We start from the raw sequence: 27,087 nt of genomic DNA, 5'->3' as shown, positions 1-27,087 counted from the left end.
TGTCTATGTGGTTTACAATTAGGGTTGGCAGATCGATCGGAATATCGATTATGATCAATACTAATCAAGTACTTGGATCGGATCGATACTATTGTCCTGGGATTGATACTTCACCCCTCCCCAAATTTTGACATGTATGTTGATTGCATAATCCTTCTCTCCCTCATTGGCCACTCTCCCTGTCAGGGGTCTCCAACATTGTTCAAGCCCAGAGCTACTTTTTGTTACTAATTAGCGCAAAGGGCACCCAGTTTCATTTGTATTTCTACAACAACCACTACTTTACTTCGTTGTTACCAGGTTAATTATTGGAAATAGGATTGAACACAGTCAGTCAACCACGTGAAAAATATTTTCTATAAAATAACAATGACCCATCACCGGTGAGCTATTTTCAAAACAGGTCCGCGGGCCCCTCAGCTGTCCTTAGTGGGCACCCTGGTGCCCATGTTGGAGACTCCTGGTCTAAGTTTGTGCCTGTTGTGTGTCTGACAGGCACAGTTTTAGCACCTCTTCTTACCTGCCCTGCTGCTGCTTCTTGCCTGCAAGGCAGAAGAGACAGCCAAATCTAGGGGCACACCCTTATCAGAAGCTAAATATGAAAGAGGCATATTCGAAGTGCAGCGCACGGTGGACAATGTCAGGTGTCATTTGAGTGGTAAATTTTTCCACTACTGTGAGAAATTATCATAAACATGGAAAAAAAGTTCACCATACAGAGAGCAATGAGCTGCTACCCAAAATGTACTGTTCCTGATCAAAACCTGTAAACCCGTTGTCACTATGCCAACCGAGCCAAAAAGGCTTGTTAGTTACATTGCGGATTTTTGGGGTTTCGCTCTTTTGACTTTTGCTCTGTAACAATTGTTTTAGTAGAAGTATTTTGTTTTTTTAGATTGTTAATGGTTTTAAGATAGTATTGTTTAGTCTATTTGCACTTTCTGACATTATCTTCAAAATATTATGCAATGGAAGGTATAGTTGACATGTTGACATGTTATATTTGTGTTTTTGTTAAATTTTTATAATTGTTTATACTGTTAAAGTTTAAATTGTACTTATCTAATAAAAAATGAACCATTTTGCATATCTAAAATCTTTGTGCTGTGTTTCTAGTAAGTATAAACTAACTCGAGGAGGATGGTTCAATGATCATTACATTTCCGAGCAAAAAATATCAGTATCAGATCAGTATTGATCAACATTAGTGGATTGGATTAATACTAAAGTTCCCAGTATCCCCCACCCCAGTACTGAAATATCTTCATCTCTTGCTCGCCAATAAACCCTGCAGGAAACTCAAGCAAACCACAGATATCTTTGCGGTTTACAGTATTTATTTCAAGGATAAGGAAAGGAAGGTTCAAGTATGGAATTTTTTCTCATACTCTTGGATAAGATGCAACTGGTGTGGGTTTGGATTTGCGGAATCAGTGGAGAGGGTTAAGTTTCCAGAGGAAAAGCTTCCCGCCGAGGCTGCAATGACTCCTACCGTGTGTTTGAGAGAGGACGTGAAGCGCAGTTATTTCCTGGTCATTAGTTAGCGGTAGTGCTTGGAGGAGAACGCCGCCAGCACTCGAGTGTTGCAATCAACACTTGTGGCTACTCAAGGCTAAAGGGGAAAACGTAACACCAATCAAAGCAGGGGAAAATATTTAATTGAATTGATTTGTCCTTATTGTCATTGATATTAATATAATAAACATTGTATCCCTTGTGATTAGACATGTCAATCCAGGGTAAACACGTAATAAATACTTTAAAGAGAAAAACAGACAAAAGACTGTTAGGATAAGTAGGCAAAACATATTTACAACACAGTGCTTAGAGACTGGCTTAAGTTATAACAATACTGCATTAGCTTTTATTGCGCCCTTTTAAATAATGCATCGTAACAATAGTGCAATTAAAAGAAGTACAATAACATTTGGTAGCAAACAAATCCCAAAAATAAAGTCGTCTTCACAGTTTTGTGTGCTTGTTTCGGGTGATGATGGCCCTAGGGAAGACGCTGTCTCTGAGCTTGTTTGTCCTTGTTTCAAAGGAGGCAGATGATCCACTGGGCTGTGTTGATTACCCTCTGTATGTTTTTCCTGTCTGCTGCCATGCTCCCAACATTTGCCAGAATGCTCTCCACTGTGGCTTCGTGGAAGGACACCAGCAGCTTCTGTTCCAGGTTGCTTCTTCTAAAAACCCTCTGGAGTCGCTGTTGGGCCTTTCCCATCAGAGTTTTGGAAAGATGATACAAAAGTTGATACGGGAGCTCCTCAAGCCTTTGCTTTTTGATTGTTTCCAGTGTCTTTGTTCAAATCTCAGGTGAATAATTAGTTAAGAAAACATGTAGTTAATGCCATTGCCTAATGGCGGGCAGCTATTCTATATCATACAACTTGAGGTCTGCAGTTTAGCTTTAACGTCACGTGATAGTCAACTAGCTAACTTTTTATGACAAGTTTGACTGAATAAATACATTAATCCCTTGCTCTATTACCGTTTACTTTTCACTGTTTACAGCGTGGATTGTGTTCTGCATTCTGATTGGCTAACTTTCAGTTAGCCCCACCGTTTACCCGCGCTTCATTGAATTTCTCCACTTTAACATTTAGAGCACCAGTTTTACCATGTATGTGTCATCATATAGTTCCAATATAGTACTTGCCCACATAAGAGTTGATGATTTAGTATGTCAAGCGATTCTTTCGACACTCTTTTTTAATCCCGCAAGCTATTTATAATCTTCGTGGCTGTTAGATATTCCAGATGTGAGAGGAGCAGATGTGCCCAAAGGTTGGTTTTATAATTGTGCTTCACAAGCCACAAAGTGACTGCGCAACATTGAACTAAGCGCAGGGTCAGATTACAGTGCTTGTGAAACTGAAAATAACACTGAGAAAATGCAGATGCTATTTTTAGTTTGTAACTGTCATTTTTAAATTTGATATACACTACAAAAAATATATTGTTTAATACGTATTTGGAGAATGCACCATCATTTATGAATGTTTGATATTACAACCAACAGTAGAAAATATTGCAGTTTAAAATCCCATATATTGTTTTTAAATAATTTCTGCTCCAATGGTCGTTCGTCCAGACTGAATCATGCAGGTGAATAATAATAATGATAATACTCAAGGTAAGTATAAAGGCCCTCAACACTGAATGAGAACACAACTTAGAGCAATGTAGAGACTGTGTAATAGTTATTGATAAATTGAGACGTCAAGTAAAGGAAAAAAATGAAATAATAAGATAAATATTTAGATCACCATAGGGTGCATTAAATACAACTAAAATATTAACTTGATTTAAATTATGATGGCCCTGCAACTGGCTGGCAACCAGTTCAAAGTGTCCTCTGCCCACTGCCCAATCACAACTGACATGGGCTTCAGCATCAACCCCCGACCGTTTTTTTTGTGTCGCTTAGGCTTGCACCAAACAGGTGGCTTAGAACTAGTGCAGACGAGAAATGCCTGAAAATATTTAAGAAAACGGCGAGCATACAAATATGCATACAAAACACCGTGGTGACGTCTGGAAACATTTCTACGAGAGAAATTAGCCCATGTTTTTATCAAAATGATTTATATAATACATAACAGGAGCAAAACCAGAGGTTTGACAGTAGGTACTTTATTCAACATTTACTACCTTTTTACTCTATTTCGACCCACATATCAAGTTATCAATTTATATTTTCGAATTGAACAGTGGTACTTATCTATCAAAAAACGCTTCTGTTCTCTCATTGTTTCATAGGCGTCAAGGTCAGGTCGCTGAAGTTTCCTTTAATCCATGAGGAACGAGGACAAGTGAATGAAACGTGATGCCCTAAATTCTTTTTTTTCTACTGCCAGAATGGTGGTGATTTACAATTTTTTTTGTTTGGTACAACACACTAATGAAAAAAACAGAAAGACACGTCTGTGTGATTCAGCCCTCTTTCTTGTTTCCTTTCCGCAAAAGTAAATATGTGTTCGTCTCTCTTGATCGTAATCTAGAAAGGTCAATGATCCCAAAAAACATGATTGAGAGAAATTAGGGGTAGAAGAAAATGGCGCAGCTGAGGACATTACCCCACTCTCCTTAATGAAGCTTCTCCTTGGCTCAGTTGCACTTCCACTGAGTCCAAATGGGTTAACCAGTAAATAAAGCCAAGAGGCCAGAGTTACGTGGAGGGTTGGCAACTTGGCAAGGCGAGGACTTTTGTTTTTGTTTGTACGTAGTGTGCTTGACGTGGGGGCCATGTGAGTCTCTTTTATAAAAACAAAGCTACACCACGCTGAGAATTGGCCCGGCAAATGACAGATAGACTGAAACGGGACCGGAAAACATTTATTTACTTCCTTGCTTAGTGAGCGGAAGAGATGGGCAATATAAAACAGTGAGAGGCGACATTGAAGGAGGAGGAAAGATGTGTCCAGTCAGTGGGAATGTGAACATGACGCAAAGGGAATGCGACAGAAGCTACAATGTTTGTCAACTTTAGTTTTTCTTGCAATCTCAACACCTAATCCGGATTTATATTGTTTTTGTCACCCGTTTCTGAATGACATGACATAAGTACAGATTTGTGTTCTTACACCTGTGTATATTCATGCCACCCACTCACATGCACACACAACATTTTCGTTCCCATCTTTAGGGAATGATGGGAAATTGAAATCCACAATACCTGTTGTATAAAGACGTTTTCTCTGCCACGGAAAATTGACAAGTTGGGCAAAAATTTTCGAGTCGCAGGCAGCATTGGCATAATAACATTTGCATTAGGCGGGGGTCAGGAACAGGCGTTTTTCAAAAATGTTTGATAATGGAAAATGAAATGGTTTCTGATGGAGAAAAAAATATGACACGAACATTCTTAACATTTTCCATGAATATAGATCTATATTGCATATATATATATATATATATATATATATATATATATATATATATATATATATATATATATATATATATATATATATATCCAGGTTACAGACAAATCATTTACATAAGTAAAATCATCATTGTTTGTCGAATAAATTGTTTAAAGCCCCAATGTGTAATACTTGACCAATAGATGGCACTTTGTTGTCTGGTACGAGCAAGGGCAAGTGATAAAGGGGAGAGAGTGGCGTCAGAATGCCGGAAAAACATGGCAATGATCCAAGAAGCGATTCCACGGTGAAAAAAATACAAATTTCTGACATTGGTATAATAGTTCATGTATTTTTGCCTAGCATTCAAAATCAATGTTTGTTTGTTTTGACTGGATAAAAGTCTTTATACCACTCGTAGGCACTCAATATAACACACTGTCCCTTTAAGTGAACTTAATTAGCATGTGCTCTATCAGCCAAGACACATAAACACCAGCAACCTATTTGTCATAGCCCTTTTTAGTTATTTCCAGCAATCTTTCAGAGGCAGGACATTCAAGAAAACATGTACGCACTACTTTTGTCCATAATACACCGTCTACATCCATTTAATGCATAAGACTTTTAAGTTGTGCTGTTCAGAAGACTCGGGGAATTAAATGAGAATGATCTCCTCACACCCCGCAGGCCCGATTGCCGGTCTACATGCTGAGTAGTTGTTAATAGCGAGGTGCGTGACCTCCTTCAGCTTGGAATGAGAGGAAAATTTCACATGGCGTGACCAAGAACAAGATATCTTCCTTACACACATACACAACGCTGTGTGGAGACCATTTTCTTTGTCAATTAGCTACCTTTTTTTGCTACTTCAAATTGCCAGAAAGAGCACCGCGTAGATTTTTCACGTGCTAGTTAGGGGTTGACGATACCAGGAATTTCAGTATCAATCCGATCCAGGTAAATACATGGTACTATCGATCGATACCGATTGGATACTGTTACTTCTCATCATCTCATCAGCTGTACCGCTTATGCTTATTAGGGTCGCGGGGGGGCTGGAGCCCATCCCAGCCATCTCTGGGCAGTGGGCAGGGGACACCCTGAACTGGTTGCCAGCCAATTGCAGGGCACACAGGGACAGACAACTCACTCGCTCAGTCACACCTAGGGACAATTTGGACCGGCCAATTCACCTGAAATGCATGTCTTTGGAATGTGGGAGGAAACCGGAGTGCCCGGAGGAAACCGGAGTGCCCGGAGGAAACCCACGCAAGCACGGGGAGAACATACAAACTCTGCACAGTAAGGCCAGCAGCTGGATTTGAACCCACACAGGAGGTTCCCACGACCTCAGAACTGTGCCGCACACGAGCTAACCACTGCTCCGCCGTGCTGCCCGGATACTGTTACTTACTGCCTGGAAATGTAATGATCAATTAACCCTTTTACAATTTCAGGAACTGAACATGTTTCATTTTTTATTAAACGACTAGAATTTAAACTGCATACAATAGATGTTTTTCTATTACAACTGTTTCATAACAAAATCAAAGAAACACAAATAAAAAAAAACAGCAATGTCATCCTGAAAGGGGGATTACCACATGTGCAGTCCCTTCTCAAGGTTTCTTCATTTTTCTCATGCTGAGGTTTTGGAGTTTTTCCTTGCCCTCATGTTGGTTTCAGATCAGGGGATGATGTAATAATAGTCTGAAATAATAGTCTGTGCAATACCCTGACTTGACTTGACTTGAAAAACAGCAATGTAACAATAATAAAACTATAACAATGTCAACTATACCTTCTGTGTCAGAACCAGAACAGGAGGAGGACCCAGATGCGTAACGTTTTCACACAAGCTTTATTTTACGGAAATGGGACAGTCATGCGCGTGAACACAAACGCCTTTGATTCGGCGATTGCTGGGCGGAAGAAGTAAGACAGAAGTCCGGCGTGGAAAAACAGGAAGCCAGAGAACGACAAGATCAATACAAGATACACAAGCAGATACCGGACCGACGGGGTCGATACCGGACAGGACGGGACAGATAGGATCGATACCAGATATTGTAAGCTGGAGTCAGATATCAAACAGGACGAGATAAACGGGACCAAAACCGGACAGGATACACAAGCAGGATACCTGACAGAGTCAAAACACACGTTTTGCGGGTGCAGAGGTTTGTTGACGGCCTGACAAAGGTTGAGCGAGAGCACTGAGCTTAAATAGGAGGGAAGCCAATCAGGCAAGGAGCCGCAGCTGGCGCCAAACAGGCGGGGCCAATTGAGGGAAATGAGCAACCGTGACATTCTGTTGCAGAATATTTTGAAAATAATGTCAGACAGTGCAAAAAATGTAAACCAGGGGTTTCCGAAACCTTTTAAGATGAGGGCTACTTTGTAGCTAACTTGCACAATGGGAACCTAGCTTCATATGTGTTTCTAAAATAACAACTTACCATGTTATTGCTATGATTTTAGTATTTTAATACCAGATAAGGTATTGGAAGTCGGATTAAATAGACTTAGTCACACTAATAAAATCACTTAACTAGAAAATCACAATGACCCAGCACTGGTAAGCTATTTTCAGAACAGGCCTGGGGGCTGTCTTTTGGGAGCACCCTGGAGACCTCAGGTGTAAACAATAGAATGTAAAAACCTTTAACAGTATAAAAAATAAGATACTTCTACTACAATAACTGTTTGAGAGACAAAGGCCAGAGAGTCAAACCAAAAAATCAACAGTGAGGGAATCCCTTTTGGCTCTGTTGCCATAGTGACAATGAATTCACGTTTTTTTGTTCAGGAACAGTTACATGTTTACTTTTTTGTTCGCACCTCATTCTCTCTGTAGGATGAAAATATGTGTAAATGTTCATGGAAATTTGCTACAGAAGCGGACCACTTTACCACACAAATTACACCTGGATTTATCCCTTTCTGTTGTTTAAAAAAAGAAGAAAAAGTCCTCACGACACTACTACGTTTCTGGTATGGGGGGCCCGTATATTTGGCCCTAAACTTCTGCTTGGCAGGCAAGATGCAGCAGACCAGGAAAGCAGCGCTTTAAATGAATTGGTGGAGTGGTGAAGTAGTGATCCTATCCAAGTACTTTCTTAGTATCAATATTATCAATATTTGGATCAATCCTCTAGTGCTGGTCTCCTTGCGAAAACATCAGTTCAAACAGTCAATATGGAATTTCTGCTGGGTAGTTAAAAAAGGAGAGATTGATACGGATTTAAAACACAAGCTGCCATGCATGTTGCGTTAAAGCAAATGTTCTCTGAAGTTTAGCATGGCGGTGTTTGTCTATTAAGGTGTGGCGCAGGGGTGGCGAACACGTTTGACACAAAGAGACGAAATTTTTAACTGTGAGAGTCAAAGAGCCACACCACGCACTGACCTGCCATGACAGACAGACACACATTATTTTCCATAACACACTCCTCTCCTTACAATACAACACGTATTGTTCTTGTGTAGATTTCAAGGAAAGCGTCCTCCCTCAATACACACAAAAAAACTAAACATGAAACAAGGCAAAGAGCCACAGTATATAGAAAATATGATGAGGCAAAGAGCCGCATTCTTATTGGCCAAGAGCCGCATGCGGCTCTAGAGCCACGTGTTCGCTACCCCTGGTGTGGCGCTTTTCGACCAGGAGCTGACCCAAGTATTTCTCTGCTTAGTACCAGTACCAAAGTTGAGTCCATCTTATCTGATAGGGCTGTATCAACTACTTCAGCTTTTATAAAGATAACCCCGCCCCACCCACCGTGGGCCGGTTCTAGCCCCGTGTAAGATAACCAAACCGGTTCATATATTTTAGGGCTGGAACAAGGAATCACAAATTGGTTAAAATCTATTATCAAAACTAATTTCATCATCGATTTGTTGTGTCGCGTGATTTATGAGCCAATAAAGAAGCATTGAGTTTTGTTGTGATGTTAGGGTACCGCTTTGGTCCAGGAAGAGGCACCTCTCTCTCTCTCTCTTTCTCTCTCTCTCTCCCTCTCTCTCTCTCTCTCTGTATCTATGTGTGTTTCTCTCTGTGTCTCTCTCTCTCTCTCTCTCTCTCTCTATGTATCTGTCTCTCTCTGTCTCTCCTCTCTCTCTCACTCTTTCTTTTTCTCTCTCTCTGTGACTATCTCTCACACGCACACACTCTCTCTGTCTCTGTCTGTCCGTCTCGCTCTCTGTCTCTTTGTCTGTCTGTCTCTCTCTCTCTCTCTCTCTCTCTCTCTCTCTCCAAAAGTGATTTTTTTTTCTTTTAACTGTTTAGAAAGTTCAATAATGACAAAAAAGGGTGAGAAAGACCATCAGTGGCTTACAAAGATAATATAGAAAATACATAAAAGTTTAATTTCAACAAGCGTACATAAAATTTAACTTTACTTTGAAAGGGACACTGTGTAATATTTGACCACTATATGTCCCTGAACAAAAAACTAGTTCTAGAAAGTACAAGGAAGAATAGAATCTATGGAGACTCAAGGTGACCAAACTATGCCGTTCTCATTCATTTTTTATTTTTTTTGCTTTTCAATATTTCATTATTTATTATTTCCATTTATTTTAGTGTTATCTTATGTAGAATAGTTTTGTTTATTTAAGCATGTTTATATCATAGTTGCTAATTATTCAAATCATCTTTTTAGATTTAAAAATTTTTTTTTATCGCTATTACAGGGATTGAAACTTAGTTTGGCTCTGGGGCCTTATCCAAACTTTCTCGTCTCAGGCGGGCCAGATTAGTAAAAGAATGTGACCCCCACATTTTTAGCTTTGTTTTTCAGTATAACGCTTCATCATTCGGCTTGCATTAGTAATTCATGGTGGGCCAGATTAAATCATCAAACAAGCCGGATCTGGCCTTCGGGCCTTATGTGTTACATACCGGCACTAGGGGGTGCAAAATAATGCACAATACCCTAATGTATCTAAGAGGTAGTATACATCCCTCTCAAAAAGTGACATGCAGTCAGGAGAGGTAGGTAAGGCATAGCCTCTCCGGTCATCATGGAAATAGATAATTAAATATATATGAAATGGTTATTTTAATTCAGTGTCAAAGCTCTTTCTCTTCTTACTTCACAATTTTGAGATTTTCTTTTTGAAAATAGCAGAATGTTCACATTATAATATGAATACTGTCAATACAACTAGTATGTGCACATGCAGAGTGAAGAATGCCATGCTCTTGCCTATGGCAGCGGGCGATAGTAAGACCAGGGATTCTGATTTGGCACACGCCTTAGCCCCAAACAATCAAATTAGTGATAGTAGTTCTAAATATCTCGGCTACTGTGGTTAATGCGGACCAGAATCCCTGGGAAATTGAAATCTGCAAAGTAGTGTTGCACCGTCATAAAAGCCCTCAAGGGTCAAACTTACCCCCATATGACGTCCTTACTGACTGAGAATATACGACTGCAGCAAATATCTACAAATAAAAACACAAAACAGAATTGCAGTTGAACGAATAACCTTTAATGTCATTATGGAAAAGTACAATGAAATTGGAGGGCTTCATCTTTCAGTGCTAGGAGGCATTTAGAGAGAGGCTGGCTAGCTGCTAGCATTGGGTAACCCAGTGTAGCCATGTCTCCGCGATGATTAAAATACAATCGTCCCGAATGTAGCGGTTTCCCACGAGTTGTAGCTCCAGGTCATCCGTTTCATGGGTAATAGATCTGGCAGGGTTGAGATACAGGCTCCGCAGGGGAACCGTGTGAGGGTTGTGACGTGGCTTAGCCATACCAGTAGGCCGGACATGCAGCCAAACAATTACTCCCACCCAACACACAAAGCCCTCCCTAATTCCCCCTGTAATAGCATTTGCTGTGTGCTGTCTGCTCAGAACACAATGCACAACATGTTATATCAATAACAATTCAATTCCAAATCCCCAAACCAGTGAACCAGCGCTAACCGGAGCCCAAAGTGGCGATTGAGTACTCTATTAGCAAGCTAACAGCAAGTCAAGCCATCCAGTATTTGTTTTCATAAAGGAGGATGACCTATTGATCTATTGATTATTTAAAAGAATTAACACTTGGACTTTTTTTGTAAATAAAGGTAGGAAAATAACACGTTTTTCTCATGCTAGAGTATTTATTTTGCTTTTTGGTCTGCCAATCAAATGGTGAATAAGATGTAGTATTGTTCTCTGAATCCCTCATCAAAAACAAACCTCACCCCTCGTGACTGGATGGAATTCATATCTCCGTATGAGTGCCCTTATTTCCCCTCTCAAAGCGCTTGGTCTGAAAAAGTCTGAGCAAGCTATTAATGGCAATGAAGACCATGCTCAGGAAGTTCTCATCATTGACATTTGGAAAGAATTGTTGGAGCCTTAATGGGCCAATCACGTCAGAGAAATAATGAACACAGTAAAAAAAAAAGGAAAATAAATACAGGGTTCATATGGCTGTTTGATATCCTTAGAAATGCTTAAGTTTTAATGGTGTGTTTCTAAGGATTGAAGAGTGCTTGAGTTGTAGGTGAAGTGCTTGTAAATGCTTGAAGTTTTTGCGATTGTTTTCAATAAATCTGCCTAAATTGCACTGCTCTCTGGTGGCTTTGCTTTGCCAATGCATTTTTTTTCTTCCTTTAAGACTAACAGCAGATGGCATTAGCTTGTACATCATTGGCCTATGAAGTGTCATAAAAACACAAAACAGAATTGCAGTTGAAAGAATAATCTTTAATATCTTTATACAAAAGTACAATGATATCGGGGGGCTTCTTCTTTCAGTGCAAGGAAGCAATTTAGAGAGAGGCTGGCTAGCTGCTAGCATTGGGTAACCTCCAGTTGAGCCAGGTCTCCGTGATGATTAAAATACAATCGTGCTACGGGTCACGCCTAAGAGGACAGGTGCATGCCACACCTAATCAGGGTACTATGAAATGTGTATTAGTGCAAGGATTATGTAACAATTTTGAAAATTTACAATGGGCCTTGCAAAAAAATGAAAGGGAAAGAGTATAATTTGTAGTGCCTCCTTGTGGTATATACACACTTTTTATCAGTAAAAACAAACTTGAAGATTTGAAGACTTGGCAAAGGAACATCAACTATAATACCAATATACATTTTTGTAAAAAATAAAAGATTTTATATTTCTTTCACGTAGTGAAATCCCTAAAGTCACTGCAGTATTTGTCTGGCAACTTGCTGCTACGCTGTGCTCTGTGGTACTGGTTTTCTTTTGCATTAGACAATAAAGTACCATCTGTTGGTCAAATATTACACATTGGGGCTTTAAGGTTGCCTTTCCCAGTGGTAAATTGTCATGGGAAGAACTTCCTGCAACTGAAAATGAAATCAACATATTACTGTCATTTTACCCAACACCTATATGGGGAGAGAATTGTCTTAAAAGAAACAAATAATTCCCAGTTTACTAAGATCTAAAAATCATCTATCTATCTACTAAAAATGGTATGTCCTTATAAATGCACATGTGAGATTTAAAATCGCATATGCAAATTGCAGATACATTTGTAGTGCAGCTAAATACATGATTTACAAAATTGCAATTGGAAGTCCTTAAAAAGTGCTTTAATTTGACCATGTAAAAGGTTTATAAACCCTGTAAATAGAAATACCTGATATGAACCATTATTACTTGCCAACATACTGTAGCTGTAAGCATTCTATTGCTTTGACTGTTGGTAGAAAAAATATTTAGAGGGAGGACAAAAGGGTTCTCATCCTGTCGTAAATAGATTCCCTGCTCTCTCTTGTGTGTGTGCTCTGCACGCATAACATGAGCACTCGTCATGCTTTTTGCATGTGTTTGTGTCCTGCAGCGAAACAAAGGACGCACTTGTGACGCATGAGGCACCTGGTGTCATCCAGTGCTAAACGTTCTGTACCTTGTCAACAGCTGCGTGCACGTGTGGAAGATATCTGATCCAGCCAGAATCGAATATTTCGTGTCTTCATTTAGACATTGTCTTTGAAATGGTTTAGCTAAAATGTTTTAATATTTCCATTTAACTAGCTGCACGTCATTAGAGCATCCCCCGCGTTTAGACGTGACCTACCTGATTGCTTGTATAAGATTGGGATCCTGGCCAAACTTGTTATGGGCTGAGAGAGTAGAATGTCTGTGTGAGAAAAAGCAGCTGAGTCAGAAAAAAAACAAAAAATTCAAAGTCGGCATTTTTTGACAGTTTTCACATCTGGGGTAACTTATCTGACTTTAAAAATAGTGGCGTTAATATCAAGAAAGAGCTAAGGTTACCCTGATTTTGTTAAGGAAGAAAACCAGAATTGCATCTGCATGCACATGTATAATGCATGTTACTCCTATTTTAAAGGATAATGCTGTAATTTTTGTCAATCTGCCAATATGTAAATGGTCTGCATTTATATAGCACTTTTCAAGTCAATAAAGACCTCCCAAAGCGCTTGACAATGTGCTTCACACTTTTCCCTTTTACATACCTACTAACCGATAGCATCAACCATGCAAAGCAACTTACCTGTTATCAGGGGCATTAGGAATTCCCAAGGACACTTCGATATATAACATGTAGGAGCCGGGAATCGAAACTGCGACATTTTGATCCCTAGGCGAGCGCTTTACCTCCTGAGCCGCCCCAAATAGTTGCGACATCATATTCCTGCTCACTCTGTTTTAGGATGTGTTTCTGTACATATATTTCCTGTCACTAATCCACATACCTGTCAACCTGTACGTTTTTGCCATACAAAGTACGTTTATTATGCATTTTAGGACGTGTACGACGTAGGAGAAAATCTGTACGGAAAAACGCAAATTTGTCAATGATGGGTACCATATACATATCAATCAAGTCAAACGAGTTCGAGTTGTGTGGTGAAAGGAATTCCGTCTCTTTTTACAGAACTGGCTTTTTCGGCTCAACTCTTTAAAGAGAGCCGGCTCTCAAACAGCTCACCTGCTTTGATGCATTATGTTACGAATTATTATGTTGTATAAAGATGTTAAGAAAAAAGGAGAAGGAAAAGTATAAAGGAAAATGAAAAGTATAAAAGGAGAAAATGAAAAAAGACAGGTTTGTGTTATCCCTTTAATCAGTATATTACAACAATAATTGAATGCAGAAAATGGATTGATAATTTGAATAAGAAAATGTATTATTCTACTTAATTATATTTGCATGTATTTTTTCCTTCTACAGTGAACGTCCAAGCTACTTCATTTTTGAATTTTTTTTATAATAAACCTCATTCATGTCGAGCAACTCGGTATCTCACAACAAAATGTTAATTAACAATATATATGATATAACGAAACACATGTGAAATATAACATGTTAAACTACATAAATAAACACGTTTTAAAAAAATATATAGTGTAAGATTATTTTGTATTTTGTAAGGGAAAATACGATAGTTTGTAAGGGCATGGAGCCGTGGAGGTTGACAGGTATGAATCCATGTCTTAAAATATTTGGATTAACAAAAAAACAGATGTCATTTGTAGCCTGAGCCATCAGGTTTTTCAGTAGGCATGCCTGGCGACTGCCCACGTTTTTGACTTAACTACGCACAAAGTGTTGACTCAGTATTCCAAATATAAGCAGCTTGAACAAAGAGGGACTGTCTGGTAAAAGCCACCTATTTAATCCTGATGTTAAAAAAATCTTTCAAAGCATTCCCGTGCAAGCGCTTTGGTAGGATATTCGTCTGTGGTCCTGTTCAACTTCATTTTGCACAGTATGGACCTCAAGATTCATATGAGGGGTTCCAAGACTTGCTGTTGCAATGGTGCTAATTTGTTCCATAAACTTGCATGTTAGGGTGGCCATGTGGTCCCTTTGCAGTTCTTCTAATTCTGACAACTTTTTATACGAGAACCGGAATGTCCGCTGTGACTGGCGGTCTCGAAACACCGCCAAGACACAGCTGCCCAGGCCAAGGAGATGACTTTTGGTGTCTGCTATGAAATCCTGAAACAGACTCTGCCTCATATGAAACCCAAAAATAAGTTAACCGCAAGAATCTCTGACAAGCTGTCGGATATTTTCTCGGCAATTATTCCATCAAACTATTAAATTAAATTTGGTTAATTTTATGCCTGAAGAAGTAGATGTGGGATACAGATGCTATTGTCCCACTTGGCTATACACATTTTAGTTGCACAGACTTTTACTGAGTGTGTCTTAAAAAGATTGATTTTAAGCCTGGTGAGCGATATGGGTTTCTAGCGAAGGAAAAGATGAACAGTCTACTCTTAAACCAGGAAAATGTTGAAAGTCTGCAATTTAAAAGAACAATACATTGGACAGTCATTCTTCCTTGTGAACATGAAAATTGCTATGGGGCAAAATGGAGAGTAAGGGGAAGTAATGGGATTGAGTCTAAATCAAGTACCAGTCAATTTATTATTTGATTTACTCATTTTCATTTGCTTTCTACTATGACTCATCCAATCAATTCTTACAAGAAGCAATCCAAACTTTGAGGGACATCCAAGTGTCACGTTTGGTTCACCAATTGAAGGAGAACTTGTCTGTTTAACAACCGGGTTGTGGGACGTGAAGGATAAAACAAATGCTGGAGTTGAGCAGTTCTGTTTATGTTGTTTTTATTACAATAAAACAAATAAAAATCATATTATTTTCTTGTGAGTACAGAACTAGGCTGTTATCGTGCACTTTTTAAAATAGCTAAAAATAGCCAAAATAGCTAAAAAAAATCATTGCTATAAGTCAGTGGAAAATTGTCCAAATCTCAGCTTTACCCACCCACACACATAGCTATATATATATATATATATATATATATATATATATATATATATATATATATATATATATAGATAGATAGATAGATACAAACTACAAACTATTATTACACCATCCCCTGATCTAAAACCTACATTCAGTTTACAGTCGTTGCCACACCAACATACTCTGTTTTTTGCTGTACGTCTCTAAGGAATTCTTTATATGGAAGCTCATTAAACAGTGTATGTTCATTGTTGAGGTACTTTATGATGAAAACCCAAAAAAACAAACTGTAAACATCCAAAAATGCCAGCCAAACACCCAGAGCTACTTAAAAAAAAGGAAAAAGAAAAAGAAGGGTTGGGCAGATCTTTGCACATATACTGGTAGAGCACTCCCCTAAATACATCTCGTTTGCAGTATTTTGTAACATTTTTACAAAAGAACTCTGCTCAAGCAAATACGTTGCTGTTGTGGCTTTTTGGGTCAAAAATGGTTACCAGCCAATGACTGAGAACAATGTAAAGACGGTATAACAACTGGGTGAATGGAAACATTGAAACTTCAAGTGAATAGCACACAAACTATTTAAGTAAATAACTACATTAAATTATATGGATATTCATAAAGTTGACTCCGAATAAGAAGTGAAAGAAAAATAAATAACTGAAATTAAAAAAACGGTTATAGCTGAGAACTCATACAACCATGAATAGGCAGTGATGGATTTCAATATTACAACTCAAACAAGTAAAACAAACTCCTTTGTCCATTAACTTTCCTTTGTTGTGTTGCTTAACAACCTCAAAGCCGGCTCGAGCCGGACGTTCAGTTCCTTCAGTGTTGCTGCTCGTCCTCCTGTTATGCCACAAAAAAGAGCAGAAATAGGGCGCATGCTGTCATTTGTATTTTGAAATGATTGCAGACAGACATTTGCTTTTGGCTGTTTAATATCAGGCTAGGCGAAATGAGCAGGAAAATGTCATTTTGCTTGAAAGTAACTCACAAAATGCCAACGACCGGCTTTTGTAGCTTTGAACATTTTGTGGGTGGATCAGCGCTAACAGACAAATGCTTTGAAATGGAGAACTTCAGCAGTCCTTAAACTTTTTAACAGAGTGTAAGTGCCACCTAATTCAATATAACACTACAAGTATCATTGGAACCATAAAAAAATTGTTGTAGGTCAAAGGGAAAAAAATGCATTGTTTTGGACGAGGGATTTGATTCTCTCACCACACAGAGATTCACAATATATGCTTCAAATATATATATATTTTAGTCCGCTTATTTGCAATTGGGTCGCTGGGCAGCAGCCTCAGCAGGGAAGCCCAGACCTCACTGTCCCCAGCCACTTCGTCTAGTTCGTTCGACGGGGTCTAAGGCGTTCCCAGGCCAACTTTGAAACATAGTCTGTCCATAGTGTCCTGGGTCGTCCCTGTGGCCTCCTGCCGGTGGGTCATACCTGTGCCAACCCTCAAGGCAAGCATCCTAATCAGAGGCCCGAGCCACCTCACCTGGATCCTCTGAGAGAAATTCATTTCTGTCGATTATATCCAGAATCTTGTTCTTTTGGTCATGACCAACAGTGGGTCCCAAACCCATTTGAAGTGGGTTGCAGGCCTGCACTTTGGCAAAAAAATGATAACAAACGAATGAAGTGAAATTCGGCTCGGGGCTAAAATGTTCAGGTTCGGGCTGGGCTTCTCTCATGCTGACTTTTTAAAAAATATATATCCACCCGTCATTGTTCTTAGCTTATTCTTCTCTGTGCCACAAAATCCGTCTTGGAGATCGTCCACAAAGTAAAGAAAAAAAAGAACAACGACGGGTGGCTAATTTAAAATAAGTCAGCAAGAGAGAAGCTCTCTTCCTCCTCACATTTAAAAAAAAAAAGGCATCACAAATAAAAACGGAAATCTCAAGTTTATTTCAGGTTAGGTCGTTTAAACCAAGTTAATTTGTCTGGCTCAGGCTAGATTGGACTTCAACACTCGCAGGCTGGGTCGGGTTGTAGTGGATTTTTTAGGCCTGATTTCACTTCTAACACCTACCATTTCGCACCACAAAGTTTGTTTGCGAATGTTTTGCTTGACCAAATGCAAATACAGAGCAGAAAATGAGATGTTTATTTTATTATCTTGAAAAAAAAAAAACAAAGAAGTGAAGCATTCTGAAATCCATTAAACACACAGCGAATTCAGTTATTAAGAAGTTATTTAGGTTTTGCTGGAAGGCAGCACGGCGACGCAGTGGTTAGCGGATATGTGGCACACTTCTAAAGTCATGAGATCGAACCAGATAAAGTTTGCATGTTCTCCCCGTGCTTGCGTGGGTTTTCTCCGGGCACTCCAGTTTCCCCACACATTCAGAAAAACATGCATGTCAGGTTAATTGGCCAGTGCAAATTGTCCCTAAGTGTGAATGAGCGAGCGAATTGTCTGTGTGCCCTGCAACTGGCTTGCAAACAGTTCAGGGTGTCCCCTGCCCACTGCCGGGAGATGGCTGAGATGGGCTCCAGCACTCCCGCGACCCTACTGGGGATAAGCATTCCAGATAATGGATGGATGGTTTTGCTGGTCATTTTGTCTTCTTTTTTTTTTCTTTCTTTTAATGTGAATTTTATCTACTATATCTTGTTTAAACTGCACAGTCCTTTTATCTCATAATTTTGAGAAGTGGGACTAGTTTTTTGATTCAGGTCACGGCTTATAATTAAGGGGGTCTGGTAGGTCCTGGAGGGTGACTTGTTGAAAACTGCTCAAGAAAACAATGTTCTGAACCTTTCGTCTTTCAGCTCCTCAAATCCAAATGCCGGAAGTCAGTGTTTTTGAATACTTTGGCTAAGTATAGCCGCAGCTACGCGTGCCGCATGTGGACAGATGTTGTTATCTTTCTACAGCTTTTGATGTTCTCCACTGTAGATAGTAATAATTCCTTCCTCGGTGGGCCTAAAACCGCATTGCTGCCAACTCCGAGAAGGCCGCCGCCCTTTTTTAGAATGTGCTTGCACTGCACAACTCCACAGTACATGTGTTCAGCTCCACAATATTTCCACAGCTGTGTAGTGAATCTAGCGACTTGCTTAGGAAAGCTAACAGGAGCTGTGGGTGGGGTGTGTGTTTAAGTCCATTATTCACGCAGGCTAGCTGTGCATTACGTGAGTATATTATGATTCTTATATTATCTCAATGCAGGTTTTCCACTTGTTCCTTTTTCAAAGTGAATCCATTGTTACGCTATGAGATGGCCAGTCGGTGACATGGTGTAGAATAAACTAAGCAATATTCTTGCTTACTTTTTAATTTAACAGAATTGCTCAAAAAGAAAAACTAAAGAATAAAAGCATGTACAGTGGTACCTCTTTGTGAGAGCACCTCTAAACACAAGAATTTCGGTATATGATATTGAGGAATGGCTTTTTCCTCTGTTTGTTCGTTCCAAATACCAAGAAGGCAGGTTTTTCAAAATAGAGGCTGAAAACAGATGAGCAGCTCCTTTGAAGATTATATTTACAGATTATATTCCGGGCATAAATGAACTAACATGTAATGGTTTTAGCAATTCACTTGTGCAAAGACTGAAAGGACAGTCCATAAACTGATTGAAAATCTATATATAAATCAAACATACTGTTGAATGGAGCACTATTTTACTAATGAGCACAATGTCATGTTTGGGGAAATGTTACTCAAGCCGCTCAACCCTTAATGAGGAAATCCATTGTATTTTCTTATAAGGGACAACAGCAGGACTTTACTTGGTGTGATCTTCTCAGGAATATGCTTGTTTAGACATCTCATGAACTGAAATGGATGTTTCCTGTCTAATATTTTGTATTACACTCAAAGAAGTAGGATTTAATAAAATAACAAATGAAGTTACATAACTACAGATAAGTGAAGAAGTTACATATAAGGTAAGTATATATTCATAACTAAATATGGAATGTGACATATTTAAATATTACAACAATGCTTGCTATACGAGGAAAATTCTAGTTTATGAGCTGTCCCAAAGACTACTACTAGACTGCTCATCGCACATGACCGCATACTGCCAGCATCAGTTCGTCCAGTTTGCGCAAGAAAACTACCACAGGCAAAAAAAAAACATTTTTAGTGTGTATGTTTATCAATAGGTGGGGTGTGTCATTTGAGAGGTCCCTAAAATGTTGAAAATAGAAGATTTTCTCTATTCAGTTTTTGTTGACAATGCCCAACTGAATTCAAAGAGCCTTTTTAATTTCTTTCCACCTTGCCTATGTTCCTTTATCTTACTTTTATCAGAGGAGCTCGGGACTCGCAAAACAAATTATGAAGCAGGAAAAGCTGCAGCTGTCAGAACTCGAACAGACAGAGGACCCGGACGCGTAACGATTTCACGCAAGGTTTTTTTTACGGGAATGGGGCAGTCATGCGCGTGAACACAAACGCCAGTGATTCGGCGATCCCTGGGTGGAAGAAGTGAGACAGAGAAGTCAGGCGCGGGAAAAAAGGAAGCCAGAGGCAGACGAGATCGAAATCAGATACAGGATACAGGAGCAGATACTGGACAGTACGGAACAGACGAGATCGATACATAATACTGGAGCAAGATACCGGACAGGACGGGACGGGCGGGATCGATACCAGATACAACAGCAAGATACAGGACGGTATAGACGGGATTGATACCGGATACCGGACAGAGCAGGACAGATGAAATCGATACCGGAGACTGGAGCAAGATACGGGACAGGCGGGATCGATACTGGATACTGGAGCAAGTTACCGGACAAGGCAGGACAGACGGAATCAATACCGGATACTGGATACACGAGCAAGTCACAGGACAGGAGCAAAACTGGAGACTGGAGCAAGATATCGGACAGGACGAGACAGACGGAATCGATACCGGATACTGGATACACAAGCAAGATACCGGACAGGACGAGACAGACGAGGTCGATACTGTATTCTGGAGACTGGAGCAAGACACTGGAAAGTCGAGACAGGCGGACCGATACCAGATGCTGGATACACGAGCAGGATACCGGACAGAGTCAAAATATAAGTCTTGCAAGTGCAAAGGTTTGTTGACGGACTGACAAGGAGTGAATAAGAGCACTGAGTTTACATAGGAGGGAAGCCAATCAGGCAACGAGCAGCAGCTGGCGCCAAACCTGCGGGCCCAAGTGAGGGCAACGGGCAACCTTGACAGCAGCTGAAAGAGGGATTTCTTGCTCGTCATCACAGTTGTTTTAGTGTAGAATAAAAATGGCAAAGTTAAGAAAAGGCCCGTCTCAAATACAGTCCAACCAATAACCCATAAAGTTGAAAAGGGAAGAGTTTATTTCAGCACACCTAAGAAATGCACATACTTTATGGGTGAACCGCGATCATGACTTTGAGCCAGGAGATGGCGACAAAGAGTAACAAAACTTAAAATTCCGAAAAACACCTTTAAAGTAACAGTAACATAAATTTTAAAGGTACATTGTGTAATATTTGACCATTAGAGGGCACTGTATGTGTCATACCAATGAAAACTAGTGGCAAATGAGCACAGAGTAGCAGCAAGATGGCAGACAAACATGACGGGGACTACTAGGTAGGAATTCCGCTTTGTAAAAAAAAAATGCAAATTTCTCAACCTATAAATATCTTTAAAAATCAACATTGGTATAACAATTCATGTACTTTTGCCTATTATTCAAATCAATGGTTTTTTTTACTGAATGGAGGTTTTTTTGTACCACTAGGCACTAAATATGAGTCGCTGTCCCTTTAAGTGTACACTAAGTGCTCAGTATAATCAACAGTCAACCTCCGCTACTTGGTCCCCTTATTAATGATTGAAAATATTCCTTATTAAGCGATAATAAACCTTACAAACACAACATGGCACCTATTTACTTACAACAAGACAGACTACGTAGAATTCCAGACAATATTAGCGTACTGTATATTATCGGAATCTGCAATGAAAAAAAAGAAAAGTGACTCAAATGGCCCACGATCCAGACTTAGGCGCCCCTCTCTTTAAGTTCTTCAAATTTAAATACAAAAAAGCATTACTGGCAGAATACAGGAATGAAGAAAATGGGATATAATAATAATAATAATAATAATAATTTCCTTGTATTGTCATTCTGTGTAACAATGTACACAGAACGAAATGTCGATTGCACCTGACCCGTTGTGAGGGAGATTGGAAATACTGCATTTCAAACTATGGTTAACTTGTTGTTATTGTTGCTGTAATTACATCAGAACTGTTATTATAAGTATTGTGTTTATTTTTATTGTTATTATCACTGGTGCCGCAGTGCCATTCTGCGCATTATGACGTTGAGGGATGGGTATTGCGAAGATTAGTGTATAAAATATGTGATTATTGTAACTATTATAATTATTGATATCTGACCTATGTAATAAGTATATCCACGAGATTTTGTTATATTAGACATAAGAGGAAAGGAGAATTTGTAAAATGTGTTTAATAGGGAAGATAAAGGGGTAGGAAAAATAAGCATCTGCTTCTGACTACCCCTTTTCGAACATGTTATGTGACATTATTTTGTTTTTGACTCTTTGTTTTTGTCCTTTTTTTATTTTTATGTTCGAAATAAAAGTTTTCATTCAAAAAAAGTTCTTAAAGTACAAGAATTATGAATTCTACTTTCCATAGAATAACTTTGGAACTATTGTAACATTGAGCTAGTTTGAAAAATGTAGAAACACTGAACTATTTTTTTATTGTTGACCTTTAATAAAGGTTCCTTTTTTACCTCAATCAAGTGTTTAATAAATACATACTGTGTCACGGTTGCCATGGCGCCCAATTGGCGCCAGCTGCGGCTTGTTGACGGATTGGCTTCCCATCTATTTAAGCTCAGTGCTCTCACTCACCCTTTGTCAGTCCATCAACAAACCTCTCCCCCGCAAGACGTGGGTTTTGACCCAGTCCTGTTTCCTGTTAGTATTTCCTGTCCAGTTTCATTCCCGTCTAGTTTGTCCTGTTTATTTTAGATTTCCTGTTTTGATATAAATCCTGTCTGTCCCGTTGTTTAATATCGGTTTCCAGTTTTGTTTCCGTCTAGTTTGTCCTGTTTATTTTCGATTTCCTGTTTTGATATCGATCCTGCCTGTCCTGTCCTGTCCGGTATCGACCCCATCTGTCTGATATCTGCTTGGGCAATTGGTATCGATCTCGTCGGCCTCTGGCTTCCTATCATTCCACGCCAGACTTCTGCCTAACGTGCTTCACCCCCAATATCCCGTAAAATAAAAGGCTTGTGTGAGAAACGTCATGCATTTAGGTCCTGATCCTGTTCCGGTTCATGACGTATGTATATATATATATATATATATGTATATATATATATATATATATATATATATATATATATATATATATATATATATATATATATATAAAAGAGAGTTTGTACGGGTGCTTGAAATCCTTGAAAATGTGTGAATTTTAATGTGTTTTTAAGCATTGAATTTGGGTTAGAGTGCTTGTAAATACTTATGTTTCTCAACAAGTCTGTTTGAAAATGACACAGGCACCGCTCTCTGGTGTCTTATTTTTGCCATTGCATTTCTTTGTCTCTCCTGATTTACTGCAGATGACATTAGTTTTTAGGGCATTGTCCTATGAAGCGTCATCGCTCCTTACGAGTCGGCACAAGAGGACAGGGGCATGCTACACCTTAAGAGGGCACTATGAAATGTGTATTAATACAAGGATAAAGCATCAATTATGGAAATGTATTATGCAAAAATAAGGTAGCGCTTAAGGCTGCACAATTTTGAAAAAAACCTAATAGTGAATTTCTTAGAACTGACTTGCAATTTCGATGCGATTTTTCATTTTTGTGGGAGGACTTAAACATCGTGTGACATGCAAACTTACATCCTTACCGACTGAGATTAAACTACTGTCACAAAAGACAACTATAGAACTACAAATAAAAACAGAATTGCAGTTGAATAAATTGACTTTATTGTCATTATACAAAAGTACAACATTGAAGGATGTCTTCTTTCAGTGTAAGAGAATGGTAGGCCTGCTGCACGCTAGTGTAGTATAAAGCGTGTAGCATAACCGTGACCTTTGTCAGGTCTCTGTGATGATTAAAATACAATAATCACAAATGTAGCAATTTTCAACGAATCACAGTTCCAAGTCCTCTGCTTCATGGGTAATGAATCTGGCCTTGATGACTAGCCACGTTCATCAGTGGTGGTTTATGAGTTGTTAGCTTGGCTGTTAGCTTTCCCTTACAACGCCGCCTCAGTATTTTCCTGGACAGTACAAAAATCCAGGGTAGTGACTTGCTCCTCGACTTGAATCCCTGAAGCATGTGCCAAGTATTTTGGATAAGTGGTTCATGAATCGGAAGTCGAGGTGTGTGTTGATGAGGGCTGGGCTGCTCGATTTCGGTTAATCGAGCAGCCCTCGAAGCATTTCCCAGTGCTAAATTGAATGGGAAGGTGGAAAGTCCCACAAAGCAGGTGTACCACGTGACAGATTCAGGGAATAATTTGCTTGCCTTGAGTGTGGTTCGAAATAAGAGTTTAAAGTCCCCTTCATCAAACTGAATCACAGAAATATGAGTTTTTACCATCTTGCTATCAAACATCTATGCACCTCTGCTTCATCTGTACCCTGTGAACGAGTTTTTTCAAAAGCTGGTGAAATTTCCTTCATTAAAGAAACCACCTGGGTCCAAAAACATGTTATACATTTTTCTGTCCACATGATGCCGTAGTCGAGGTAATGAATCATCTTGAAGCCCCTACGGGTGTGTGGCGCATATACCCTGAGGGTTTCACTGCTTTATGGGGCTTCATTTTCCCATCACTAATCCATGGACCACCCGTGGGTGATCAGCATTTATTTGCACTCTTCCAACTTTCCTCAGAGTCCGATTTAATTAATGAATTCCTTTTGAATGTAAAGAGCAGCTATAGCTATGAGCTGTCTCGTTTGTTTTAGTCGCCATTTGTGCAAGGACTGTTTGACCGACTGACAGCTTACACCAGCCTGTCAAAGTCGCACACACACGTCTTGCAAACTTTGCCTCACCTTTATTGACTAATGCCACTAAACCCTGCTTCTGATTGGCCAGCGCTGTTAAACGCCAAAATGTGCCAATTCTGTTTGGCCAAACATTCCATCCCTCAATTAACAAACTGGAACTATAACTCCTTGGAGATAAAAGCAGTGCTTTGCGGTTATACTATTGCACTACGTCACACCGCAATATCGATTCAATTTCAGTTAATCAAGCAGCCCTAGTAACGTTTCCCAGTGGTAAATTGGAATGGGAAGAACTTACTGCAACTGAAAATGTAATCTACATGTTACTGTCATTTTTATCCACATACAGTATATGGGGAGAGATTTGTCTCAAAAACAAATAGATTTGCGACTTACTCAAAAAATATGTGTTTAAAAATGCACACTCAAGATTAAACATCTTGCAAGTAAATTGCTGGTATGTACTGTATGTAGCTCTGCAAAATACATGATTCACATCAGATTTGTTCTTTAAATATTCCTGGAAAAATTGGACAGTTGGCTCTGAAAGTCCTTAAAAAGTGCTTGACTTAGGCCATGTAATACATGCACGAACCCTGTACATACATTAAAAAGAAGTCACGTTCCAAAAGAGGACTATTATAGAAGTTCAGAGCGGCAAACTGGGCAAGACCTCAATCACTATGTAGTTATCTGTGCATACACCTAAGGGTGGCCATCTCTATGAGCTTCTAACTCCTGTTATTGAGCATCTTTCTCATCCCTTGCTTTTTCCTCTCCTTTCCCAAGGACACGAGAGCTTCAACTCTCGCTCTCTGGCCTTGCAGGCCCAGAAGAAGATCCTGAGCAAGATGGCGACCATGGCGGTGGCCAACATGCTGACGGACGACACCAGCAGCGAGATCCTGGACGAGCTCTACAAGACCAGCCGCGAGTTCACAAAGAGCAAGAAGGAAGCCCACAAGATCATCAAGGACGTGATCAAGATCGCCCTGAAGATCGGCATCCTGTATCGCAACCACCAGTTCAGCCCCGACGAGCTGGACACGGTGGAGCGCTTCAAGAAGAAGATGAACCAGGCGGCCATGACGGCGGTGTCCTTCTACGAGGTGGATTACACCTTTGACCGGAATATTTTGTCCGAGCTCCTGTTGGAGTGCCGGGACCTTTTACACACGCTGGTCGAGCAGCACCTGACGGCTCGCTCGCACGCTCGCATCGACCACGTTTTCAATCACTTCGCCCACTGCGAGTTTCTGGCCGAGCTCTACGGGGAGAGCGACGAGTACAGACTGTCTCTGAGGAAGATCTGCAACGGCATCAACAAACTGCTGGACGAGGGGACACTTTAAGATTTATGAAAATAGATAAAAAATTATTAGTTACAGTTGCTATTTAATTCATTAAAAAGTAATTGCATTACCCCCTGATTACTGAAACCTTAAAGAAGAGCGTTACTATGAAAGTAGCTCTCTAGTTACAAATTACTGTATATACCGGTACTCACATTGAAGCTGACACCGTAAAACTGCTTAAAAATACCCACAAAATCATATTATATGAGAGAACAAGTACACCAGGCTTCTCAAACATACGTCCCCAGGCCAAATCTGGTCTGTTGGATTTTATCTGGTCCGCCACAAACTTCTGAGTATGTCAAAAAAAAAGCGAGTCCCTTGGTAATTTGTATCCAAAGTTATGGTTCTAATCAATAAATACGTACAAATGCTCTTTCAGGCCGCGGGAGAGCAGTGTTGAGTTTCCATACTGTGGTGAGTTGGTTCTGGTGTAAAATTGCTTTCGCTCAACTGTTAAAAGGAAATGGTTAAGACACACAATGCTAAGCATAAACATATTTTCCCCATTGCTTGTAAATAAATGTGACTTGTATGGCAAAGATCCCTTTTCATTCGTTCTAAGTTGTACTAGTCAGCATTCAATGGTTGAATTTCGCTTTGTGAGCGTAAGTAAACCATTAAAGAACAGAAAAGGTTGCGAATCATCAACTGCTTTTAAATAGTAGCAGAGCAACGCACCATGTTGAAATGACGGTTAGGTTATAAACATTCATAACGCGTTAAAGCACTAGTTACCGAGGAAAGTAATTGACTTCCAGGAACGCCTTAACTTGTTGCACGTTACTCCCAAAACTTGTGTTGTCTCTCCCGCCCGCTACTCGCTCACACGCCATTGATTGCTGGTGTCACTTCCCTGGTTTCTGACCATAGACTTCCTGTTTCCTGTATCCGTTTCCATAGTGATAGCTGTAACATCCTGCAACTGTGTCTCATTGAGGCGTGTTTCAAGCCTTTTTTTGTACCCCGTATCACTGTATACAATTAAAGGTTCACGTACTAGTACTGTAAAGTTTGTATTTTCACAAATCAAACAATCCAGCACACTTGTGGAAAGACTTGCCTGCACTTGCTGAATAAATCTGTTATTTTTCCCA

At 39.6% G+C, this 27,087-nt stretch overlaps 1 protein-coding gene across 1 annotated transcript in view; it reads left to right on the top strand.

Moving 5' to 3' along the window:
• tnfaip8l3 (tumor necrosis factor, alpha-induced protein 8-like 3) overlaps window positions 1-27,087 on the top strand; it is a 46,099-nt gene extending 19,012 nt beyond the window's left edge. Inside the window, exon 2 of the mRNA XM_088334295.1 lies at window positions 25,425-27,087. Coding sequence (XP_088190421.1) covers window positions 25,425-25,987 — 563 coding nt within the window. The 3' untranslated portion in view covers window positions 25,988-27,087. The remainder of the gene's footprint in view (window positions 1-25,424) is intronic.

The sequence above is a fragment of the Urocampus carinirostris genome, chromosome 4 (genome assembly GCF_059441175.1).
Source record: "Urocampus carinirostris isolate Australia breed hairy pipefish chromosome 4, RoL_Ucar_1.0, whole genome shotgun sequence".
NCBI lineage: Eukaryota > Metazoa > Chordata > Actinopteri > Syngnathiformes > Syngnathidae > Urocampus > Urocampus carinirostris.
The sequence above is the reverse complement of the archived record's forward strand: the minus strand, read 5'-3'. Positions and strand labels throughout refer to the sequence as shown.